The sequence below is a fragment of the Sminthopsis crassicaudata genome, chromosome 6 (genome assembly GCF_048593235.1).
Source record: "Sminthopsis crassicaudata isolate SCR6 chromosome 6, ASM4859323v1, whole genome shotgun sequence".
Taxonomy (NCBI): domain Eukaryota; kingdom Metazoa; phylum Chordata; class Mammalia; order Dasyuromorphia; family Dasyuridae; genus Sminthopsis; species Sminthopsis crassicaudata.
Genome location: NC_133622.1, coordinates 212,209,211 through 212,233,062, shown reverse-complemented (window position 1 = coordinate 212,233,062; position 23,852 = coordinate 212,209,211). Strand labels below are relative to the sequence as shown.

Genomic DNA, 23,852 nt, shown 5'->3' with positions numbered 1-23,852 from the left:
AAATGAGGTAGTTTATTTCCCAATATGTGAAAAGAAACTATATAGGATTATGTCAGAGGATGGAGAAATAATGTCAACATTCAAAAAAAAGTGGGGATACCTCAAGGGAATACCAGCAAAAGAAGTATGAAAAGTAATCACAGTGAATTAGAGCCTGTGAGCAATAACTGCAGATCTCCTCCATTAGTCACTGTGAAATGAAGGTGAAAAAAGTACCCACTTCATACAGCATTTTATATAACATTGACAATTTCTTGAAAGTGCTTTCAAAACTTGCCATGATCAAAGGAAACTATTTTTTCCCAATGCAGGTCAAAAAAGCACACATCAGCATAAGTGGACTGATAATAGGCTGTTATAATGCGCTACTTCAAGCAGGACCAAATACCATTCTATTCATAATTTCATTTATTATACAACCTGTATCATATCTCATGGAAACACAGAGGAACTTCTGGATATGGATCAGCACAAATGTGATACACAGAAAATTGCCTGGGACACGAAAACTTATTTCCACAAAGACCAGTTAAGTTACCTTGCATTTGCAGGTTGTGCAGGGGGATCCAGCCATTGTCCAAATGGCACCGCTAAGTCTGGTCACGCCATAGCTGTCTAGACAGGTTTTTCTGATGTCGTAGGCAATGTTATCTGCCAGGCAGGGGTCACTGACGCAGCGGGGGCAACATTCCCCTTCGGAGACTGCCGTGTACTCGCAGCTCAGGCTGGGGCAAGTGAGTGGCCAACAGTCCACTTCTCCTTCCTAGACAGGGAGAAATACAATGTCCCATCGTGAGTGGACCTTAGTTTTCTCATTAAAACCTGAGGAGAGAAGAGGAATGCTGCTGTTTTGACCATTTTCATAGAAGACAAAACTATTTTATTGTCCTTCATTTTCGTAGATGGTCAAAATGATATCACTATGTTAGAATCGAGTTACAAAAGTGTCTGACTGTGGCTGATCGGACCCCTATGAGCTCATGACACTCTGCCACAGGTCGGACACAAAGTCCCCATGAACTTTTGGAGTAGCTTCTCTAATTTTGTGTATTTCACATTTCCTTTGGCTAATTCAGTTTACCCCTTAACTGAAAAACCTTACCTGAGAAAATCAAAGACAATAAGGTCTCACCAGATATTTATAGTAGCATTTTTAATAACAGCAAATCAAATGCATGACATTTCAGAAGATGGAAAGAAGGAAGCATGGGAAGATTCATCATAATTGATAACAGTGCTGAACGGGTAGAAGCATGAAAACAGACTCGTTAAATACAATGAAAAAACAACAATGAATAAGTATTGCATAATTAAAATGACTAAGTTTGGTCCTGGGGGGGAAATATAAGAAATAATGTCCTCCCTTCTTTTAGAGAGAGGAAAAACCAGTGCAAGATATTGTAGAAAATATCAGATTTTTTGACATTTGTAGTATTTTACTAAAGTGCTTCCTTTTTGTTCTGCTTCTGCTTCCTTTTCCTTCTCCTGCTTCTCCTGCTTTTGTTCTTGCCTCCTCTTCCTCTTCCTATTCCTCCTTTCTCCTTCAAACAGGACCTTCCAAAAATCTTAGTCGTTTTAAGTTTTAAAGATTTTAAACCTTAATGTATTTGGAAATGAAAGTGATAAAAAAAGGTTTCAATTAAAAAAAAAACCCTCCTCTATGACAGAACCCTTTCCTAAGACAACATAAAAATTCCATTTGTGCATGGTGCTTTACATGTTTCAGAGAACTTTCATAAATACAATCTCATTTTAACTATGTCATCATGACTAGAGACATAAAAACTCATTTTCAGTATAATGGTAGAAACAATTATCAACCACTTTTTTTGAATATGAAACTATAAGGACCGCATTAAACATGATAAACAACATAAAACCATGGGATTGATTTTTTTTTTCTCTTAGAAAAGAAATTTAATTTTTTTTTTTGCTCTGTAATGGAAAATATAAAGTTGGGAAGAGATTGAAATTGGTTCTTTTTATTGTGGAAATTGGAAAACTGCTAAGATTGGGATTATTATTAGTCTTTCATCAGTAAATTATAAATGACATATTTTCTTGACCCATCAGAATAAAGTTTTAATATTATTGATATTAATAAAAAAATCCAGGGAAACTTAGGAACACAGAGAATGTGACAATATAGGAAAATGAATGATTTCAGATGTTTATCTTATATTATTTACTTAGACATTTTATGATGTAAGAATAAGAGAAACATAGCTGATCTCAGTTCTATAAGTTATAAAAAATCATTTCTTAAAAATATTTATTGTTAATTTGATTTTCCAAATTCAGTATCATCCAATAAGCATCCTGTAAGCACCTACTATGGACAAGATGCTGTGCTATGTGATAAAAGCATGCAATCAAAATGAAAATAACTCCTTACCTCAAGAATCTTTTATATTCCAAAATGAATTATGTGAATTGAATGAAATAAATTTCAGGTCAAAACTAATAGAATTTTATGTTTCTACAAAAGATTTCCTCTTACATATTATTAGAGTGAAAAGGTGACCTTGACTTCTCAAAGTTGAAACTAAGCTCTGCCAGGACCTCTCAAAGATTAGCTGTACTTAAGGCCAGAAGAAATAAATTGATTCTACTTCCAGTCTCATTTCTTATTATTAGAAAGGAAATGATACTCATATTTTCATTATCATTAAATATTTAGAAGTATGGTAGACGTTGCAGGATAAACTTCCTTTAAAGAATGGATAGAGCCTTTTGGTAAAAGAAGGCAGCAAAAGAGAATGTGTTTTTTCCAAATTGTGTTCTGAGAATCAAGATAGTTAAATGTGTGGAGGCTCATCACTCAGATGGGTATATGGTGTTAAATGCATGCTATAGTTATTCTGGAAAGTCATATCCTTTGGGATAGACTAACTGTACAGTCTATTTTATTGAAAGGAGTAACCGACATCTATCAAATCATAAGAATGTAAGAATTAAAGTTCTACGCTCAGGAAAGGGTTGATAATTGTGACCCATTTAATAGCCAATCATTAAATTAATAATAAGACCTTCTTTGTGTATTTTTCTATTCTTTATTGATCCCCAAGAGTATTATGTAATATATGTGTATTTATGTAATATATATATATATATATATATATATAAAATTCTTTGTGCAATTCAGACATGAAGTTCTCAAAATTATATCTTGTCTTCTGATTTTGCTGATTGATGAGTTCATGAATGTCATTTGTGATATTTTTGACATTTGATTTCTCTGAATGAATTCCCACTCCTAACTCTCTTTAGAATCAATGTTGATACCAACCGGCCTTAGTTTCAGAATTGTAACATCACTACAGAAAATGAAACCCTCTTACAATAAATCCCAAGGAAAATGTGGTTTTTGCTGTCTCTGAATTACATTGAGCCTTGTGAACCACTGAAATCTTCCCTTTCTCTGGGATACATGTTGGCTATAAAAGGCTATCTCACTGTGTAGAAACATGAAGTGTTAATTTCCATACCATGCAGCGGCACTGCTGGCAGCTGTATGTCCAGTTGTCTCCACTTCGATAGAGTTTATGTCCATTTTGGTCTAAACACTGGCTGGTAACTCTAGTGTCACATTCTGGGCAGCAGAAGAGATCAACACTTGGATTCTGACAATCACAAGCAGTCCGTCGGCAGAATATCTTTCCATCCTATTCAAAAGAGAATTTGGGGAGTTTCCAACATTAGTGCTAGGATGACAAAAAGCAAGATTTTTGCAAAGATTTGTAAGTGACTTAAAGATCCTTTAGGGAATGGTCTTAATATTATTCACCCTCATCTCCACTTTATTCTGACCATGCTTCTTTTGGTGGCTCTTGCCTATAAAAAGCTGAAACATTTAAAATTTAAAGTGTTTTCCCCAAACTTCATTTTTATATTTATAATATTTGTATTTAATTGTAATTAAGTTGTAGGGATTTTTAAAAATTTCTTAAAAATCTCATTGATTGGATTGCAGTAGAGAGAATTAGATGTAATTCTTTTTTCTGAAACATATGTGATTTTGGTATATCATTAGCCTCTCACAATTTTAGGCAATTGTCTAAAACTCTTAAGACCTTGATAAGATGTTACTCTACCTTAGCAGAGAAAAGTCCTTGTCCTGATGAAATGACATATCCAAGAAAAGTAGTGGCTGCCACACAGTGATAATAATGGAAAGTTCATTTGTGTTTCACAACAAAGCCTGGTCAGCAGCTAACGTTCAAAATAGAATGCTGGTCCTGGGGCTGACATAACCAAGCCTCCAGTGTTTCAGCACCTATACGTTCTAGGAAATTGAACTATACTTGTATATACTGCAACTATTGATATTGAGGTAGGTTAGGAATTTTATTTATCTTATGGCAATACAAGAAGGTGCTATAAAAACTGTAAAAAATCATTTTTTATTTCTCAATTTCAGTGTCATTCTCAGCTTGACACTTTAACTCACCATACATAGCCAACCTATTCCCAAATATTGTTATTTCTGCTCTCATAAGCACTCTTATATGGAACTTTACTAACCGAGTCACAGTTCTAGACTATGCTTTCATCACCTTTATTTGGACTGCAATAATAGTTTCTTAATTGTTCTCTCTGCTACAAATCACTTTTCAGTCCAATCTCTTTTCCACACAGTTGCCAAAGTAATTTTCCTGAAATAAAGATCTGACCGTGTCACTCCCTACTCAATCAAATATCAACTTCTCTGAAAAGTCCTTCACCATCATCTGTCCCCAAACAACCTTCCTGTTTTTGTTTGAGATTATTATTAACCTTCCAACACTTTAAGGTTCAGTTTGGCTAACCATATATAACTGTTCATTCCTTCCTTTACCTCTCTCTTCTGGAATAGCTCCTTTCCTTTACAGCTCCGTTTAAATGCTATCACTAACGTGAAGCCTTTCCTGATTCCCAGTGACTAATGTTTCCTCCCCATTAAGTCACCTTTATTTATTTTGAATATACTTATATATGCATGTGATATCTTCACCAGTGGAATGTAAGCTTCTTGAGGGCAGGGTTTTTTTTTTCTTAACCTTTTGGACTTTGTGTGCCTCCTGCCTAGCACGGTACCACTTAAGAAAGCTTGTTGATTTATTGCTATTAGCTATCTCATTTCTGCTGCACTCTGTCCTCCTCTCACTCATAGAGCTCTGGATCATATGTCATATTGATGTTAGTGGTGGCTCTGAAAAAAATAAATGAAGAATTTGACTTTGCAGGATCTGGCCTTTAGAGGAACCCCGCTTCTTCAAACGTTGTCTCTTGGTTATCCTTGGGCTTCTTCATATTATGGATTGTGTTTGTAAGTGCAACTGTACTTTAGAGAATAGGGTAATTAGGGTTTCCTGATGAGGTCCTTTTATGATCTGTGTCTAAATGTGAAAGGAATGTAAAACATTTGGATCTAGAGCTGAATTAATTGGATCATTGGTGAGCTGGCACTTTGACAAAAAAGTTGACTCTTAGGCCAATTGTCTCTTAGCCCCATAAACTATTTACCCAAGAGGAAAAAAAAATCTTCATTAAACATCATAAGGAGTTGAATTTTCAGTAGAATCCATGTCACAGATCCCACAATCCTCTTCACAATAACTTAAATCATAATCATGTAATGGAGGATTATTTCCTCATCTCCCTCTATCGAGGTATATCTCAACTCCTATACACTTTATTGGATGCTCCATTAGCATAGCCCTTAATCATGATTTCTTGGTAGCCAACATTCTAGCAAACATACACTGAATGATCTCAAGACAAACTTAGAACTTCAAATAAATCTTGGTAGCACCCATCAGAGCATCTTATATCTAGAAGTAAAAAGCTTATGGAGTTCTACACTCATAAAACCAGCTTATAAAGGGATAGTATCAGTCCCATAAGCATTATGTTGGGCTTCCTTTTACTCTCTGTGGAATGTTTTATGATCATTGTTTGCACCATCTACTTTTCCTTACCTGCAAACTCTGAGCCAGGAAAGGACATGATCAACCTCCAAGGCTTTTTTTTAGTTTTACTCAGGCTGCTTTTCAAGAGTCCCTCCAGTTTCATTTGCTTATTAATTGGCCACACTATACTAGGGAGAGTTTTCATGTACTAGAAGAAGGTTCATCTTCCCTGCTTTCATGCCTAGCCATGAAGAAGGTGAGGTAAAAAATCTGTTATCAGTCCTAGGTGATAGTCCAGTTCTAATTTTTAGATGCTATGGTTGCACAATAATAGTGATTATTGGGAAATTGTCATGGAATCTCTGAGGGAAAAAAAAATTGTATAGCATGCTGAAAAACTGATCTATGACTAAGAGGAATTCAGAGACTACGTAGTCTGTCTGCTCCATTCATTTTGCAGATGAGGACGAGATGGAGAGATGTAGCTAAGGTAATACAGGTAGCAAATTTCATGTGTGTATATGTATGTATAAGATGCTACAACACAGAATTCCCAATCCCTCTATTTTTGTCTGCCTACATTTTTTATTTCCTTCACAGGCTAATGGTACACTATTTCAAAGTCTGATTCTTTTTGTACAGCAAAACAACTGTTTGGACATGTATATATATATATATATATATATATATATATATATATATATATATATATGTATTGTACTTCACGTATACTTTAATATATTTAACGTTTATTGGTCAACCTGCCATCTGGGAGAGGGGGTGGAGAGAAGGAGGGGAAAAGTTGGAACAAAAAGTTTTGCAATTGTCAATGCTGAAAAATTACCTATGCATAATTTTTTTGTAAAAATTAATTTTAATTAATTAAAATTTAAAAACAAATGTCAGTTGGATATAACTGAAAAAATGACAGACCAACCAAATCCCTATTAAGAAAGATATCACTCAGGAAAATATTTATTCAAGGAAACTGGTGTCATAAAAGATGGCTTGTGCGAAAGCCAAATGGAAAATAAGTTCCCTATTGCTGGTAATGTCCTCTAGTTATTTCTTTTTGTGCTGATTGGACTATAGGGTACAGAGATTCATAGTTACAAGCCTGGCTGACTGGTCAGATAATCTATACATGGCAAGATGGATTGTCCATCTCCTGGTATACAAGTAATTTAGAAAATTGTGCAGCATTTTAAAAAACATCCAAGTTTCGACCTAAAATATGTATTGCTACTTAGGGGGTAAACAAATTACAACATGCGATATTCAAAAAATCATGGGGAAGAATGAACATAAAAAAATCCAAGATGTCATTAAAGAACATTTTGAAGTGGAAAGAAGGGTTGGGCTAGTCACAGGATGAAAAATAAATGATGAAAATTCCATCTTTCTGTTGCTGTCTTTGAGATGATAATAAAAAAAAAAACAAAAACAAAAACATGAGAACTTCCTCCTACCACATTGGGCTTCTTGTTAAACATTTGAGAGGAAATCGAATAGTTAACCAGGAAAGTATCAGACTGTGAACTTTATTTGGTTATTTATTCTTAGTATCCCCCTTACTTAGCACAGAGTCTAGTAGGCTCTTAATAAATATTTATTGACTTGGCTTTGAGGAAATATCCACATATATATAAGGTCACAAATCCACTGAACTATTCTCTGGTGGAAAGACAAGTATGATGGTGTTGATAGAGGGTTAGCTCTAGAGTCAAGAAAATTTGGGTTGAAATCGTGCATCTCCCTCCTCTCATCAGGGTATCAGCATCCTCAGGCAACTCCCCAAGACTCTAAAAACAGTGAAAAACACATTCTGGAAATGAGAAGGCTGTATTAGATCACCATGAAGATTTCTAGGCAAGAAGTAATGTAAAAGTTATTGCAATAGATATAGAATCAGGACTTGGACTTAGTGAGTATTTTAAAATCCTGCTTCAGGAGCTTATGAACACGTGACCCTAGGCAAAGTTAATTTTTATTTGCCTCAGTTTCTTTAAGTTTTAAAAATATATAATATTAGCAGTTACCTCCTAGGATGGTTGTGAGAATAAAAAGAGTAAGGTACTTTGAGAACCTTAAAGTTCTATCAAAATAATTAGCAATATTTCAGGAAGGGGCCTGGATCCCTGATGTCATTATTAAAGGAAGCCACCACTATGCTAATTCTCTCTGATAATGCTGATTGGAACCTGTTCTGCGATTTGTAACTTCAGAGAATTACTTGTGGTTAGTGTTTAGCTAATATAACTGAAAAAAATAAAACAGTCCATGTCACAGCAGTCAGAGAAGCCAGTATGAATCTCAGTCTGTTAGCCATGAATGAGGACTCCAAGGATGAAAAGAGGGCCTTCACAGCTTTGGGTAGAACTACTGTTGGGGATTCACTGTGACATGGGAAAATCATTCAAGTTATGAAGGACCAAGCTTTCCCACTTAAGAGTTGCATTGGGTGCACTAAAGCATCAGAGTTAAGGATAACTATCTCTGCAGGAGGAAAGTACATAGATAGTGTTCTTGGCTGGATAACTCAGTCTTTTCGGGAGAAGGACCATGTTTCTGCAATCATGTGGCCACATAAAATATTAGTGGTAAAGTTCATTAATGATGACCTACCAGGGTGGATGCTAACTGTACTGCAAAAGTGCAGGCCTATTCAGAGCAGTATCTGTCTTGCCATCATCCTGATACAAAATGAATAAATTGCTAGCCTCTGGGGTTAGTCTAAAATAAAGCAATTTCACATTTCATCAATTATGTGAAAGTAAAAAGTCAACCTCCTCTTTTTCTTCTACATCAAAATAACATTTGTGTTCACATCATCTTTTCAATTATAGGTTAACTGTCAAGAAAACAATTTTTAATCATGAAAACTATGCAGAAGCCTAGAAAATACTGTTATAATGGCTTAACATACCAGCAAATAATTGAAAGCTGCAAGAACTTACTCATGATGGCTTACCTTTTCTCTCATCCTGATTTATTTCTGGCCTTGCCATGGATCTTGACCTCTAATCTGGCCAATGAATGTTAGGTAATCATAACAACTCTATTTCACATACCAAGGATGTACCGGAGATGCCCTTCTGCTATAAATGTCTCTATAGAGTTTCATGTGGAAAGTTCAGCTTTAAACTATTAATCAGACACCCAATAAGCAAATTGCTTATAAATTTTAAAAAGTGAGAACATGAACTTCCCAGGAAAAAAAAATTACTATACTGCCAAAAATTAGAGGGATTTGGTTATAAATTGTTCATTTTATTATTGAATCATCAACACAAAAATACATAGTCCAGTTTGCTTAAGGTCAAATTTTTAAAGCAAAGAATTTGGAAAATTTTTAATCAACAGAGAAAAGAACCACTATAAAAACCTAGAGATTGACTGCTCCAGACCTATCTGTTCTTCCTTGCTTGCATTTGATTATGTTGAATCCTTTACGAAAGCAGAATATTTTTAATTACCCTTCTCAAATTATCACCTACAACTGCCACATGGCACACTAAATAAAGGCACAGATTTGTACTGAATTAGAGGAGAAGGGAATAAAAAGAGAGATTAAAATGGGAATGAGGAACCAGACATTTTGCAATGGAGAACAAGGACGCAATATCAGTGAAGGAAGGCATTGGACAAGAAGGAGTCTCATAGGCTTATGATTCTAAAATGTTTGTAGAAGACTTCTTGCCCTCAGTGAAAATGTGAGTCTTCCCAAATCCTGTTTCATTGGTTTCCTTTGCCTCCCTATAAAGACAGACAATGAAGGCATCCTCGAACTCCTGGGACAACAGCTCCACTTGCCATATGATCTGGAAAATTTCACTCAGCTTTTGTATGAACTTCCCCCCCCTTCTAAATCACAGCTGGAAAAGAATTAGTACCCAGTGCTTCACCATATGAAAAAAGTAGCTCAATGGTATTCAGAATCCCTTTTTCATTTGGAACTTCAACTAGGGAGTGATTGATTTCAACTTGAGATAAATGGTCAATAGCTTCAGCATTGATTGACGATGGTCTGTTGAGAACCCTATGGACGTGTTCATCCCATCTCTCCGTGACTAAGCCCTTATCACTAAGGGGCAGTGGGCAGCTTCAGCACTGAGTAGTTTCAATGCACCATAAGACCCAGCACGGTGTGTCCATATCAGAGAAAGTGCTGTGTTCTTTGAGCAAAGCAGAAATGAATTAGCTCAGAAGGAACACAAGGTGCACCAAGTTTTAGAGAGTCCACCCCAGATGTTCATGGGGACAGAGGCAGAGCACTCCAAGCTCATATGGGTCTGATCAGCCACAGCTGGACCGCCCTAACTGGACTCTTAACATAGCGATGTCATTTTGAATCCTCTTCAAGAGCAAAGAACAACAATCACTGTTTCCCTATGAACTCCTCAGAGTGGACAAGAAATGTCTTGACAAACTTTTCTTCCCCATTTTAAAAAAGTCTTATCCTTTGATTTTATTGATATAACCCAGTGTGGAAACTCGCTCTGCTAATGCAGATCATCAACTTGTATGCACCTTAGTGACTTTTAGAGTTGCTTGGGCGGTAAAAAATTAAGTGACATGGCCATAGTGAGTTAGAGGCAGGACTTAATGGCCTATTTAACCCTAAGGCCAGAGTTCTAGCCACAAATTGGGCTGTTTCTCATGTACTGGTAAACAGTGAAAATTGTTTTCTCTTTAATTTTTTTTGATAAGAATATACCAAATCATGGATATTGGCGTCATGGAGGAAAACCAAGAATGCTAAGTTTCATTCCCAAAATGTTAGTCTCAAGGATCACTAGTTCAGTCTAGTCTATTAATGCACCTGTGGTCCTGTAAATCTGACAGCTTCCATAAATAAGGTCTTCAGTTCCTTGGAATGTAATGTTTTCATCTTTGAAACTCTTGCCTAGACTCAAGTGTCTAGATCACTGACTGAGTATATCCACCTCATCACTTAGAGCTAATCAACAGCAGAACATGATCCCAGTCCCACTGTATTTTCAACCCTTGCCATCTTATATCAACCCCATCACCAGCTAAATACCAATTCTTGCACTTTCCACCTTTTGCATTGGGTGCATTAATCCGTTCAAATCTCACATGGCTTCCAGAAGAACCAACTACTTTTATTTTGTCCATTGGTGTGTAAAGTCATTTAGAGCAGACTTTTTCCCTTTTGTATTTATATATTCAAGACTTCACACTGCCTATTGTATATTAAGTGTTTAATAAATATTTTATCCTCATTCTTCTACATCCTAAAGGCCATTTAAGCTATCCTTAATGAACAAATAGATGTTGTCTACATATAATCTAGCTTTCCAACTCAGGTGCCAGCCAATCTCTGGCTGTGTGTCCCAAATCCCCTCTTGCAACTGAATCATAACATTGGTGCCTACCATTCTATGTAGGAAATGAAAATAGCAAAGGGAAAAATAACTTTCATTTTGCGTATATTGATACTCGGCATTAACTCTGTGATAACTCATATAACAAATGCTACTGGCAAGATAAATTTTTTTCCTAACTCTGAATAACAAGAGCATCTTAGAATCTCATGATTCCAAAGAAAATAATTTTATCTGTTAGTCACCCCTATTGGCATGTCTCTATTTCAGAATTGATGGATTTGTAATTGCCTGCTTAGATGCCTAAGTGGCCCCAAAGAAATTTTTATCCATGATTGGAAACATAATTTTCAATTGCACATGATAAAAGATAATTCCAAAAGACCATGATGGAAAATGCAATCCACATCCAGAGGAAGAGCTATAGAATCTGAATGCAGATTGACACATGCTATTTTCACTTTTTTTTCTTGTGATTTTTTTCTCCTTTTGTTCTGATTATTCTTTCACAGCATGACTAATGTGGAAATTGTACATAGATAACCTGTAATCAGATTACTTGCCATTTGGGGGAGGGTAAGGGAAAAATGTGGAATTCAAAATTTTATACAAGTGAATACTGAAAACTGTCATTACGTGTAATTGGAAAAATAAAATACAAAAAAAATATATTCCAGTTGCATCTTATGAAAGTGAATGATGCAGAAATTAAAAAAAAAGTTTACTTCTGGAAGAATGACCTAAAGAATGGGACACATACAAGTTTCCTTTGTCTATACTTAAATCAACCACTACCATTGCAAAACTATATTATAAACTTGGTTAACAAGCTGCATTTATAGAATTTATTAAAATTCTGCTATATTAATGAGGAAAGTAGCGTATCAACAAAATAAGATTTCCAGGAATACTCATCTCCTCAGGCATTCTTAAAGTAATTCTCCTAAGACTGTGGGGACACTCTAAAAATTATAGCTGAATATATCAACTCAGGCTACTTGGGTAATTAATGTAGTTAATTAATAAAGCTTGGGGAATTCTTAATGATTAAAAAGTCCCCTGGCCTTTTCATTGACTCAAATAATAAAATCCAGAAAGGAAAATATTATTTAATACCAGTCAGATGTTTTACTAGAGCAAACTTCTCATTTATGACCTCCACAAACTAGAAATATCTGGACAACTTGGGAAAGTCTCCATATTCTTGCAGTTAATATTGCTAAATAGTTACTAACTAGGATCTTTTAGAAGGGTGTTGATAAACATGATCAGCATTTTTTGGTGTTGTTTTGCAATTTAATTGTTCTTTTTTCCTTTAAGATTAGCTCAAGTGCAACTTTCTCTGAATACTATAAGAAGGTCAGAGGATCAAATATTTGAGACATAGCAATGTTCTTTTGTAGCCCTTTCTTTATATATATATATATATATATATATATATGTAGCAGACTAGATCTCCAACAGATTTTCTTTTTTATGTTATGATTTCCCTGGTGTTAGCCTGGTGAAGCATATAGACTCTTTTTCAGAATATTACCTTTAAGTGTGTCAAATAAAATACACAGAACTATAAAAGAAATGTTATTTTGAAATAAATATATAATTTTAAAAATCAAATTTGTGTACTTCCCAAAACTTATCCATGGTCTGGATCTATGGGTTTCAGGTTGAGATCTTGAATCTATTTGGATAGAATAATTTATTTACAGTCACATAATTAAGCCATAACATAGCTAGGATTTGAACCCAAAACATTTGACTCAAAAGCCAATATTCTTTTCTTTATAAGTATGTTACTTCTTAGTCATACTGATCTCTCACTTTCTGAAGAGATAAGTAAAAAAAAGAAGCACGTTTAATCATTTCTGGGCATTGTTCTACAGACTTAGGATCTAAATAGAAATAAGCAAAACAGAATATAAAGGGGAGCTAGCAAAAGAGGAATACGTTTGGAAATAGCCTGGGAATACTACTCAGAAGTATTCCTTATCATGAGCCAGAGTTGCTGAGACAAGAGACTAATTTGCATGAGGAAAATGAAGAGGATGTACAGTGTAAGAACTATGGTTTGGAAATGACTCTCTGGCAAATGTTCTTAGAACTTGTCTTTTACTGAAAATACTATATCATTTAGTTATTTTAATTTTGCTATATCATTTAATTACTATATAATTTTATACATTTGTCTGATCTCAACTTTATGTTCTTTGAGAGCAAGGGCCTTATCTAGTGCCTTTTTTAGGTCTCCATTACTGGACTAGGTGTGTTTCAAGTGATCCTTAATGATTGACTTAAAAATGTAGCCAGATATTCTTTAAAAGATTGTGACTCTCCTTCTCTTTTCTTGATCATTGAGGAGAATGCTGAGATTTCCCATGATCTTTATATCTTGAGTGGCCCCAATCACACTATTTGCCTTACTTCTTACTCAGTTTCTGGTCTATTCTACCTCTCTACCAGTTTTTCCTCTGTTTTCCTCCTCCCTTTTGAGTCATCCTTTCTGTTATTATGGAGACTCCTTGACAATAGGAATCATCTTGTTTTCTTTTTTTTTTTTTTTTGTATTCACAGCACTTAGTACTATCTAGCACATAGTAAGCCCTTTATAAATGGTCTATCTCTATATCATCTTTAATGATAGTCTAACAAGAAGGAAGGAACTTAAGTTGTAATACATTGGACTAGCATTGAACATTGCAAAAAGCATTAAGGCAGTAAAATACCTTATGTACAGAATTTCAGAGTTGAAATGAATTTAGTTGATTATCTAGTCCACCATGTCATCTATAAGAAATCCTCACTAGAATACATTTAACAACTAATAATTTAGATTTTGGTTGAAGGTCTTAAGTCATAGTGAATCTACTACTCCTGAAGAAATCCATTTGACTTGTGAGTTATAATTGTTTTAAAATTTGTCCTGAAAATAAGCCTAAATTTGTGTGTCTGCTATTTTCATTAATCCTTTTTAGTGCTGCTTGGTAGCAAAACAGGAAGATAATTAACATGAGTCCTCCAAAAGTCTTCTCCTGACTAAATATTTTTCCAGATCCTCTCTGGAATTCTATTAAATATCTTATGAAATCTTTAAAACAGAGAGATTTTTATCTCTCTGGATAGGATTAGATGTGGCTTAAATGAAGAAGGGAAGGCTTGATGATTTCTCAGTCCCTTTTGACTGCTTTATTCATCATGTTCTTTCTTGGAGGAGAATGGAAATTAAACTCTAGAAGGAAGACTTGCAACACTTTTTTTGAAGCAAGTAGCTTTTTTTCCCCTATCTCATGTTTAATGCTTTTATGCCTTAAAGCAGAACTCAGCACACGTGTGTCTCTCTGTGTGTATATATATACTTAGATATACACAGAGTTCTAATAATGTAAAATGAAATGGAAATAAATAGCAAAGATGAAGAAAAAAAGAAATAAATGCTAAGAAATAAAACACTTTAATAGGGCCATTTTCCAAAACATAAAGCAAAACCAGATGATGACACTATTTATTTTCATAAGCATTAAACTCAATTGCAAAGAATTTAGTGTAAGAAATAGCCCAGCACTGAGAATAATAAATAAGACATCAGTTACCAGGCTACCTAAAATAATAATATTAATCACTTGAACAAAATGGAAGTCCATGTGTTTCCAAATAGCACAAATCTGGGCTTTAGATTTCAGAATGATAATTTCTTACTAAGGTAAACCAGTTTTTTAAAAGTTAATTTTTTAAAGCAAAAAACCAAAACAAAACAAAACACATTTTAATCAGTCTGTGGAATGGAAGCTTATTACTGCTTCTATGCAGGCACAATTGACTAAACTTGAAGTTACTCAGCATGAAAAATGTTTGTTTGTTTGTTTTTTTCTACCCATACTTTTCTTTCCTAACAAAGCACTTTGGTTTTCATTAGAGAAAAGAACAAATTCAGAGCAGGTTTGTCTGCAGGTGAGCATCATCATTAACTTTAGTGCAGTCTAAAATGAGATAAGGATTTGAGAATAGCTATGGGAGAACCGCTGGGTCAAGAACATATTGTTATTTAGTCATTGTTCCTTCAGTCATGTCTGACCTCTCCCCCTTCCCCCCACCAATTTTGGAGTTTTATTGGCAGATTCTGGAGCAGTCTGCCATTTCCTTCTCCAGCTCATTTTACAGGTGAGGAAACTGAGGCAAACAGGATTAAGTGACTTGCTTGGGGTCCCACAGTTAATAAGTGTCTGAGGCCAGATTTGAATTTGGGCTTTCTTGTCACTAGGCCTGCCTGAGCCATCTAGCTTTCCAGCAGTAGAGTAAAAACAAATTGCAATGGCTACAGTTGGCTGTGTACCTCCATCCTCACCTTGCAGGAACACACTGAGCACCGGTCCTCTTTCAGAGTCCACACTTGACCATTTCTCTTTAGGCCGCCTTCATGGGGACAGTCCCCAGAGCAGGACGGCCCAGAAGGACAAAGGCAGTCAAACCCTCCTTCGAGGTTGATGCAGGCAGAATCATTCCAACAGGTGTGGGTCCTTAAGGCACATTCATCGATGTCTGCAAGGAAAAGAGATTGCACAACACCTTAGCACTGCAACACCCGACAAAGGCTGACAGGAATCTCAGAAGAGTCAGGACCTGAGACAGCTCCTTGTTTTCCACAATTCAGTCAGTTTATTCTGACCTTTAAATCCACATGGTTGGCTCATTAATGCAAAAAAAAAAAAAAAAAAAAAAAAAATGAAGCTATGTTGCTAGGAGAGCTTTATCTCTTAGATGAGATATAATGGATTGTCCACTGGATAGAAAGAAGAAAACCTTTAGAGTAACTCTCAGCCCATTAAGGTGATTTGTAGGATTACAATGGAGAACATCATGTTCCATATGCACATGGCTTAATGAAAGCTTCCTCAGGTTGGTAGCCAATAACCTTTTCCCCATATCTGTGAACCAGTCACTCATAAGTAGAAATTGCTCAGAAGTGCAATATATTGTTAAATAAACTCTAACAAGATAAACACAAAAATTTTCATATAAGGTTGCAGTTTTTCCATAGGTAAATTTGGATATTGTTCCTAAATCTTCTCTCCCTCCTTTTTTTTTTTTTTTCTTTTTTGTTCAGTTACCTTCTGAAGACCTCAAATTAAGTTTAAATTAGGCTGGTAAATAGGTCCAAAATAATTTCTGGAACTATAGGGATTCCCAAGGCAAAGAAAGAGCATATGGTATGCATATCCAAATAGGCTACTGTATATAACCAATGGTGATTTCAATAGGAAAAAATAGTAAAAGATATTGGTCTATGGAAGTATCAGTGAAAAAAGAGGAATGTTACTCATGTATTAAAAGTGAAGGAGGAGAGATGAACTGTTTGTATAGTACAAAGCCACACATGAATTGTTAAAACACACAGAGGAAGGCCCTGAACATATTGGGCATATGAATTATCAACGATTTGTGGGAGGGCACAGACAAGAATCATATAAAATGAGCTGGTATGGATGAGCAGTGATATGAACCATTGAACAGAGGCATCTACTAGACCATTGCTCATCCATTGACAAGACAAGAAGTATTACATAAACTATAAATGTAAAGTTGTGAAAAAAGCATTTCTATATTAGCCGTGTTGCAGAAAAACTCAAAAGTAAAGTAAAAAATGCTTCATTTTCATTACAATATTTCTATTACTGTGTACCATGTTCTCTTTATCCTGACTTTACTTTGCATCACTTCATATATATCTTCCCAGATTTTTCTCCAATAATCCTGCTCTGCATTTGTTTATAGCACAATAGTGTTTCATCAAAATCACACAGCACATTTTATTTAGCCATCCCCTCAATTTTCAAATCTAGGTCACCAATATTTTTGTATTTATAAATCCATTTCATCAAAGGGTAAGTGCAATTTTATAACCCTTTTTTGTATAGTTCCAAATTGTTCTCCAGAATAGCTTGACCAACATATAACCCTACCAATAGTGCATTAGTGTTCTTATTTTTCTATATCAATTCCAGCCTCTGTCTTTTACCTTTTCTGTTACATTGACCATTCAGCTAGGTATAAGATGGTACTACTTTAAGAGTTGTTTTAATGTGCACTTCTCTAATCATTTAGATTAGATTTAGAGCATTTTTTATGTGACTATTGTTAGCTTTGATTTTTTCCCCCAGAAAATTACCTGTTCATATGCTTTGGGCATTTATCAACTGGGGATGAGTCTTATTTTTATAAAGTTGGTTTAATTCTTTATAGATTTGAGAATTGAGACCTTTATCAGAAAAAAAAAAACTTGCTACAAAAATGTTACCCCTTGTTTTCTGCTTTCCTTTTAATTTTAGCTTCATTGCTTTTGTTTGTACAAAACTGCATCAAAATTGTTCGTTTTGCTTCTTGTGAATCCACTTTTTCTTCCCTTATCCGTAGATTATCTAGAAAGTATATTTTCCATGATCCCATAATTGGCTTATGATATCATCATTTATGACTAAATCATTGCCCTTTTTGACCTTATTATGTAGATATATTGGTTTTTGCCTAATTCCTGCCCATTTGCTTTTCAATTTTTCTAATGGCAAATTTTTGCCCCTAAAACTTAAATAGTTGGGTTTATTGAGCATTAAATCACTGTGAATTGTACATATAATCTGTTCTACAAATTCACCACTGTGTTGTGATAATTATCACTTTGTAGTATAAAATCTGGTATTTCTAGACTGCCTTTTTTTCACTTTTTTTTTTCATTGCGATTACTTTGATTTTGTTGACATCTTGTTCTTTTAGATGAAGTTTGTTCTTACTTTTTGTGCTCTCTAAAATAATTCCTTGATAATTTGATTAGTATGGCATTGGATAAATTAATTTAGGTTGAATTGCTATTTTTATCACATTGACTTAAGAGAAATTTTTATTTCTGCAATTATTTAAATTTGTTTTTATTTGTATGAAAAATATTTTGTAATTGTCTTTATATAGCTCCTAGGTTTGTCTTGGCAGATAAACTTCCAAGTATTTTAATATTTTTTACAGTTATTTTAAATAAAATTCCCCTTTGTCTTCCTATTGGTTTTGTTGGTTATGTAGGTGACTTTATGTCCTGCAACTTTACTAAAAATTTTTGAGTAGTTCTTGTTGTTCTTATTACTTCTCTAAGTATACCATAAAATCATCTGCATAAAGTGAATCTTGTTCCCTTTTTGCCTGTTCTTAATCCTTCAGTTTTTTTTTTTCTTGTCTTATTGCTATAACTACTATTTCTAGTACCATAGTGCATAATAATGATGATAACGAACTTCCTTGATTCACTGCATATCTTATTGGGAAGACTTCTAGTTTATCCTCCTTAAATACTATTTATTATTTTAATAAAGATTCATTTATTCCCATACTTTCTAATGTTTTAATAGGAATGAATTTTCCTTATTTTTAAAAGCTTTTTTATGCATCTATTGGTGTAGTCAGGTGTTTTTTGTTGTTGATATGGTAAATTATGCACATAATTTTCCTAATATTGAAACATATCTCTATTCCTTATGTGAAATGCATCAGTCATAATGTATGACAATCCTAAGCATATTGCTATAAATTCTTTGGTGGTATTTTAAAATATTTACACTAACATATGTAAGGGAAGACAGGCTATACTTTTCCCTTTTTTTGTTCTCCCTGGCTTAGATATCAAAACCATATTTTTGTCATAAAAATAATTTGGTAGGACTTTTTACTCTTTTTGTTTCAAATAGTTTTTTACAATTTGGGGATTGTTTCTTAAATATTTAGTAGAATTTATTTATAAATGTATTTGGTCCTGGAATTTTTTAAATAGGGATCTCACTGATGGCTTGTTAAATTTCTTTTTTTTTTCAAGATGGGGTTTTATTTAAGTATACTGTTTCCTTTTCTGTTAATCTGAATAGTTTGCATTTTTGTAAATATTTATCCATTTCATTTGGTCAGTCTTACTAGTGTATGTAACTGAGCAAAATAACACCTAATTATAGCTTTTTAATTTCTTTTTTAAAATTTTTATTTTATAATTATAACTTTTTTGACAGTATATGTGCATGGTTAATTTTTTGCAATATTATTCTTTGCATTCACTTCTGTTCCAAATTTTCCATTCCTTCCTTCCACCCCTTCCCCTAAATGGCAGGCAGTCTTATACATGTTATATGTGTTATAGTATATCCTAGATACAATATATGTGTGCAGAACCGAATTTCTTATTGCACAGGAAGAATTGGATTCAGAAGGTAAAAATAACCTGGAAAAACAAAAATGCAAACAGTTTACACTCATTTCCCACTGTTCCTTCTCTGGATATAGCTGATTCTGTCCATCATTGGTCAATTGGACCTGAATTAGATCTTCTCTTTATCGAAGATACCCACTTCTATCAGAATACATTCTCATTCAGTATTGTTGTTGAAGTGTATAATGATCTCCTAGTTCTGTTCGTTTCACTCAGCATCAGTTCATGCAAGTCTCTCCAAGCCTCTCTGTATTCATTCTGTATAGCTTTAATTTCATCTGTATTTGTGATGCATTGGCCTTTTTAATTTTTGATATTGGTAATTTGGGTTTTTTTTAAGTCAAATTAACCATTCAATTACCAATTTTATTATTTTTTCCTCTGACAATTAGATCCTAGCTTTAATTCTTATTTAATTTTTTTAACTTTCAATTTTATTAATATCTCCATTGATTTTTAGGATTTCCATTTTGGTGTTTATTTGGAGATTTTTCAATTTGCTCTTTTTCTAGTTTTTTTAATTGCTTGCACAATTCATTGATCAGGTTTTTTTTTCTCTTTTTTATTGATGTATGTATTTAAAAATATAAATTTTCCTTTAAATACTTCTTTTCATGAATCTCAAATTATACTATGTTGTCTTATTTTTGTTATTATCTTTAAGGATTATTGATTGTTATGAAGGTGGTCTAGGCGTACCTGATCTAAAGCTATATTATATAGCAGTAGTCACCAAAACCATTTGGCATTGGCTAAGAAATAGACCAGTCAATCAGTGGAACAGATTAGCTACAAAGGACAAAAAAGGGTACATATATAGCAACCTAATCTTTGACAAACCCAAAGATACCAACATTAGGGATAAAAATTCATTATTTGGAAAAAACTGTTGGGAAAACTGGAAATTAGTATGGCAGAAATTAGATATGGATCCACACTTAACACCATATACCAAGATAAGATCAAAATGGGTCCATGATTTAGGTACAAAGAATGAGATCATAAATAGATTAGAGGAATAGAGAATAGTCTACCTCTTAGACCTGTGGAGGAGGAAGGAATTTATGACCAGAGGAGAACTAGAGATCATTATTGATCACAAAATAGAAGATTTTGATTACATCAAACTAAAAAGTTTCTGTACAAACAATACTAATGCAAACAAGATTAGAAGGGAAGTAACAAATTGGGAAAAAATTTTTTACAGTTAAAGGTTCTGACAAAGGTCTCATTTCCAAAATATATAGAGAACTGACCCTAATTTATAAGAAATCAAACCATTCTCCAATTGATAAATGGTCAAAGGATATGAACAGACAATTCTCAGATGATGAAATTGAAACTATATCCACTCATATGAAAGAGTGTTCCAAATCACTACTGATCAGAGAAATGCAAATTAAGACAACTCTGAGATACCACTACACACCTGTCAGATTGGCTAAGATGACAGGAACAAATAATGATGAATGTTGGAGGGGATGTGGGAAAACTGGGACACTGATGCATTATTGGTGGAGTTGTGAAAGAATCCAGCCATTCTGGAGAGCAATTTGGAACTATGCCCAAAAAGTTATCAAACTGTGCATACCCTTTGATCCAGCAGTGCTGCTATTGGGCTTATATCCCAAAGAAATACTAAAGAGTGGAAAGGGACCTGTATGTTCCAAAATGTTTGTGGCAGCTCTTTTTGTTGTAGCTAGAAATTGGAAGTTGAATGGATGCCCATCAGTTGGAGAATGGTTGGGTAAATTATGGTATATGAAGGTTATGGAATATTATTGCTCTGTAAGAAATGACCAGCAGGAGGAATACAGAGAGGCCTGGAGAGACTTACATCAACTGATACTGAGTGAAATGAATAGAACCAGAAGATCGTTATACACTTCAATGCTGTATGAAGATGTATTCTGATGGAAGTGGAAATCTTCAACATAAAGAAGATCCAACTCACTTCCAGTTGATCAATGATGGACAGAAATAACTACAGCCAGAGAAGGAACACTGGGAAGAGAATGTAAACTGTTAGCACTACTGTCTATCTGCCCAGGTTACTTATACCTTCGGAATCTAATAACGTGCAACAAGAAAATTGGATTTACAGACATATATTGTATCTAGGTTATACTGTAACACATGTAAAATGTATGGGATTGCCTGTCATCTAGGGGAGGGAGTAGAGGGAGGGAGGGGATAATATGGAAAAATTAATACAAGGGATAATGTTATAAAAAATTACTCATGCCTATATACTGTCAAAAAAAATTATAATTATAAAAGAAAAGAAAAAGAATTATTGATTGTTTCTTTGAGTTTATTTTAAGTTGAGTTCTTTTACTCATTCTTTAGGATTAGACTGTTTAGTTTCCAATTAATTTTAATCTATGTTCCCCCAAACTTTTATTGGCTATATATTTTATTTCATTATAATCTAAAAGGATAATCTTTCTGCTTTTCTTCATTTGTGAGATTTTTATATCCTAATGTATAGTCATTTTTTTGTGAAAATGCTGTGTTCAGTTAAATAAAATGTATGCTACTTTCTATTACATCTAATTTTTAAAATATTCTCCTTTCTAATTTATTTTGTATTTAGATTTCTCTGGGTCTGGAATAGGAAAATATTATTATTAATTTATTATTATTATTATTATTATTACTTACTATTTCTTTTTGTAATTCATGTATCTTTTCCTCCAAGAATTTAAATTATATGCCATTTGGTGCATGTATGTTTAATAAGTATGTTCTTATCTACAGTACCATTTCACAAGATGTAGTTTCCCTGATCATCCCTTTTAATTGGCTCTATTTTGCTTTTGCTTTGTCTTAGATTATTGTTGTCATCCCTGTCTTTTTTCATCAATTGAAGCACAATAAATTCTGCTCTGGTCCCTTCTTTTATCTCTGTGTTTCAAGTGAATTTCTTTTTAAAAATATATTGCTGGATTCTGGTTTCTAATCCTTTTTGCTATCAGCTTCTCTTTTATGGAATGAGTTCATCTCACAATGAGTTCATAGCTCTGATTGCTAACTGTGCATCTCCCTCCATCCTATTTTCTTCTGTTTATTCTTCTCTCTTTTTATCCTGTAACTTTTCTAAAGTCACTTTTCCTTTTATCATTGCCATTTTTTAATCCATCCTTCCCTTACTATTTTTAATTCTCTCTGAACCCCCTACCCTCTTACTTCTCTGTTGAATTAGATTTCTTTTATCAGTTGAGTGTGTGTATACATATAAGTACACGTATATGACTATATTTATATTTTCCCTCTTTAAACCAATTTAAAAATGAGGGTCAAGCCTTGCCTGCCCCCTGTCTCTAGCATTTTCTCCTCCACTGTAAAAAACAAAACAAAACAAAACTTTTCACTTCTTCCTCCACCCTCCACCTTCCTTTTTCTCCCGGGACATCCTTCTTCCTTGCTTCTTCAGTTTTTAATTCTTCCCAACATAATTAACTCCCTTGCCTTCTTTCTATATAGAATCCTCTTAACTGCCCTAATAATGATAAAGTTCTTAGAAATTACATGAATCATTTTCTATATGGAAATGTAAACAGTTTAATTTTCTTGAGTCCCTTATGATTTCTTATTCATGTTTGCTTTTCTATGCTCCTCTTTAATCTTATATTTGAAATTCAGATTTTCTATTCATCTATGGTCTTTTGTCAGGAATATTTGAAAGTTCTTCATTTTGTTAAATTCATTCTCAGTTTCTGGGTAGGTAATTCTTGGTTGTTGTTCCAGCTCTTTTTCCTTCTGCAGAATATTATATTTCAAAATCCGAGCTTTTTTAATGTGGTAGTTACTAAATCTTGTATGTTCTTGGCTCTGGGTCTATGTTATTTTAATGTTGGTTGTTGTTTCTATCATCTGGAAGTATATTTTCTTTTTCGCCTGATAATTCTGGTGTTTGGCTGTATAATGTCCCTGGGAGTTTTCATTTTGGGATCTTTCAGGTAGTGATTGGTAGGTTCTTTCAATTTGTATTTTATCCTCTAGTTATAGAATATTGAGATAGTTTTCTTTGATGAGTTTTGAAATATGAGGTCTACTCTCTTTGCTTGATATCATAGATTTTAGATAGTCCAGTTTGCCATGTCAGCTATATTTCCATTGAGATATATTACATTTTCTTCTATTTTTTCTTGACTTTTCATTGTTTTTTATTTCCCAAGCAGTATTAACTTTTACTTGTCCAATTCTTCTTTCTTACCAAAATGTGTTAATAATCTTCTCATAATTTTCTTCCTTTGTTCTCATTTCTTTGCCTAGTTTTTCCTCTTATCACTCTTTAATTTTGAAAATTAGTCTTACCTATTCTAGGAATTCTTGTTGAGCACAAAGTCATATTTTTCTTTAAGGCATTGCTTGATCTGT

At 33.9% G+C, this 23,852-nt stretch overlaps 1 protein-coding gene and 1 long non-coding RNA gene across 4 annotated transcripts in view; one reads left to right on the top strand and one right to left on the bottom strand.

The window, feature by feature from the left end:
- The window catches only part of NELL1 (neural EGFL like 1), an 855,798-nt gene that overhangs the window by 1,518 nt on the left and 830,428 nt on the right, over positions 1–23,852 (bottom strand). For all 3 annotated transcript variants that reach the window (XM_074274304.1, XM_074274305.1, XM_074274303.1), the window contains 3 exons: positions 15,579–15,772; positions 3,489–3,665; positions 539–763 (listed from right to left, as the gene is read on the bottom strand). In XM_074274304.1, the coding sequence (XP_074130405.1) occupies positions 539–763; positions 3,489–3,665; positions 15,579–15,772 (596 nt within the window). The remainder of the gene's footprint in view (positions 1–538; positions 764–3,488; positions 3,666–15,578; positions 15,773–23,852) is intronic.
- The window catches only part of LOC141546465 (uncharacterized), a 132,470-nt gene that overhangs the window by 37,481 nt on the left and 71,137 nt on the right, over positions 1–23,852 (top strand). The gene's annotated exons all lie outside the window — the stretch shown is intronic.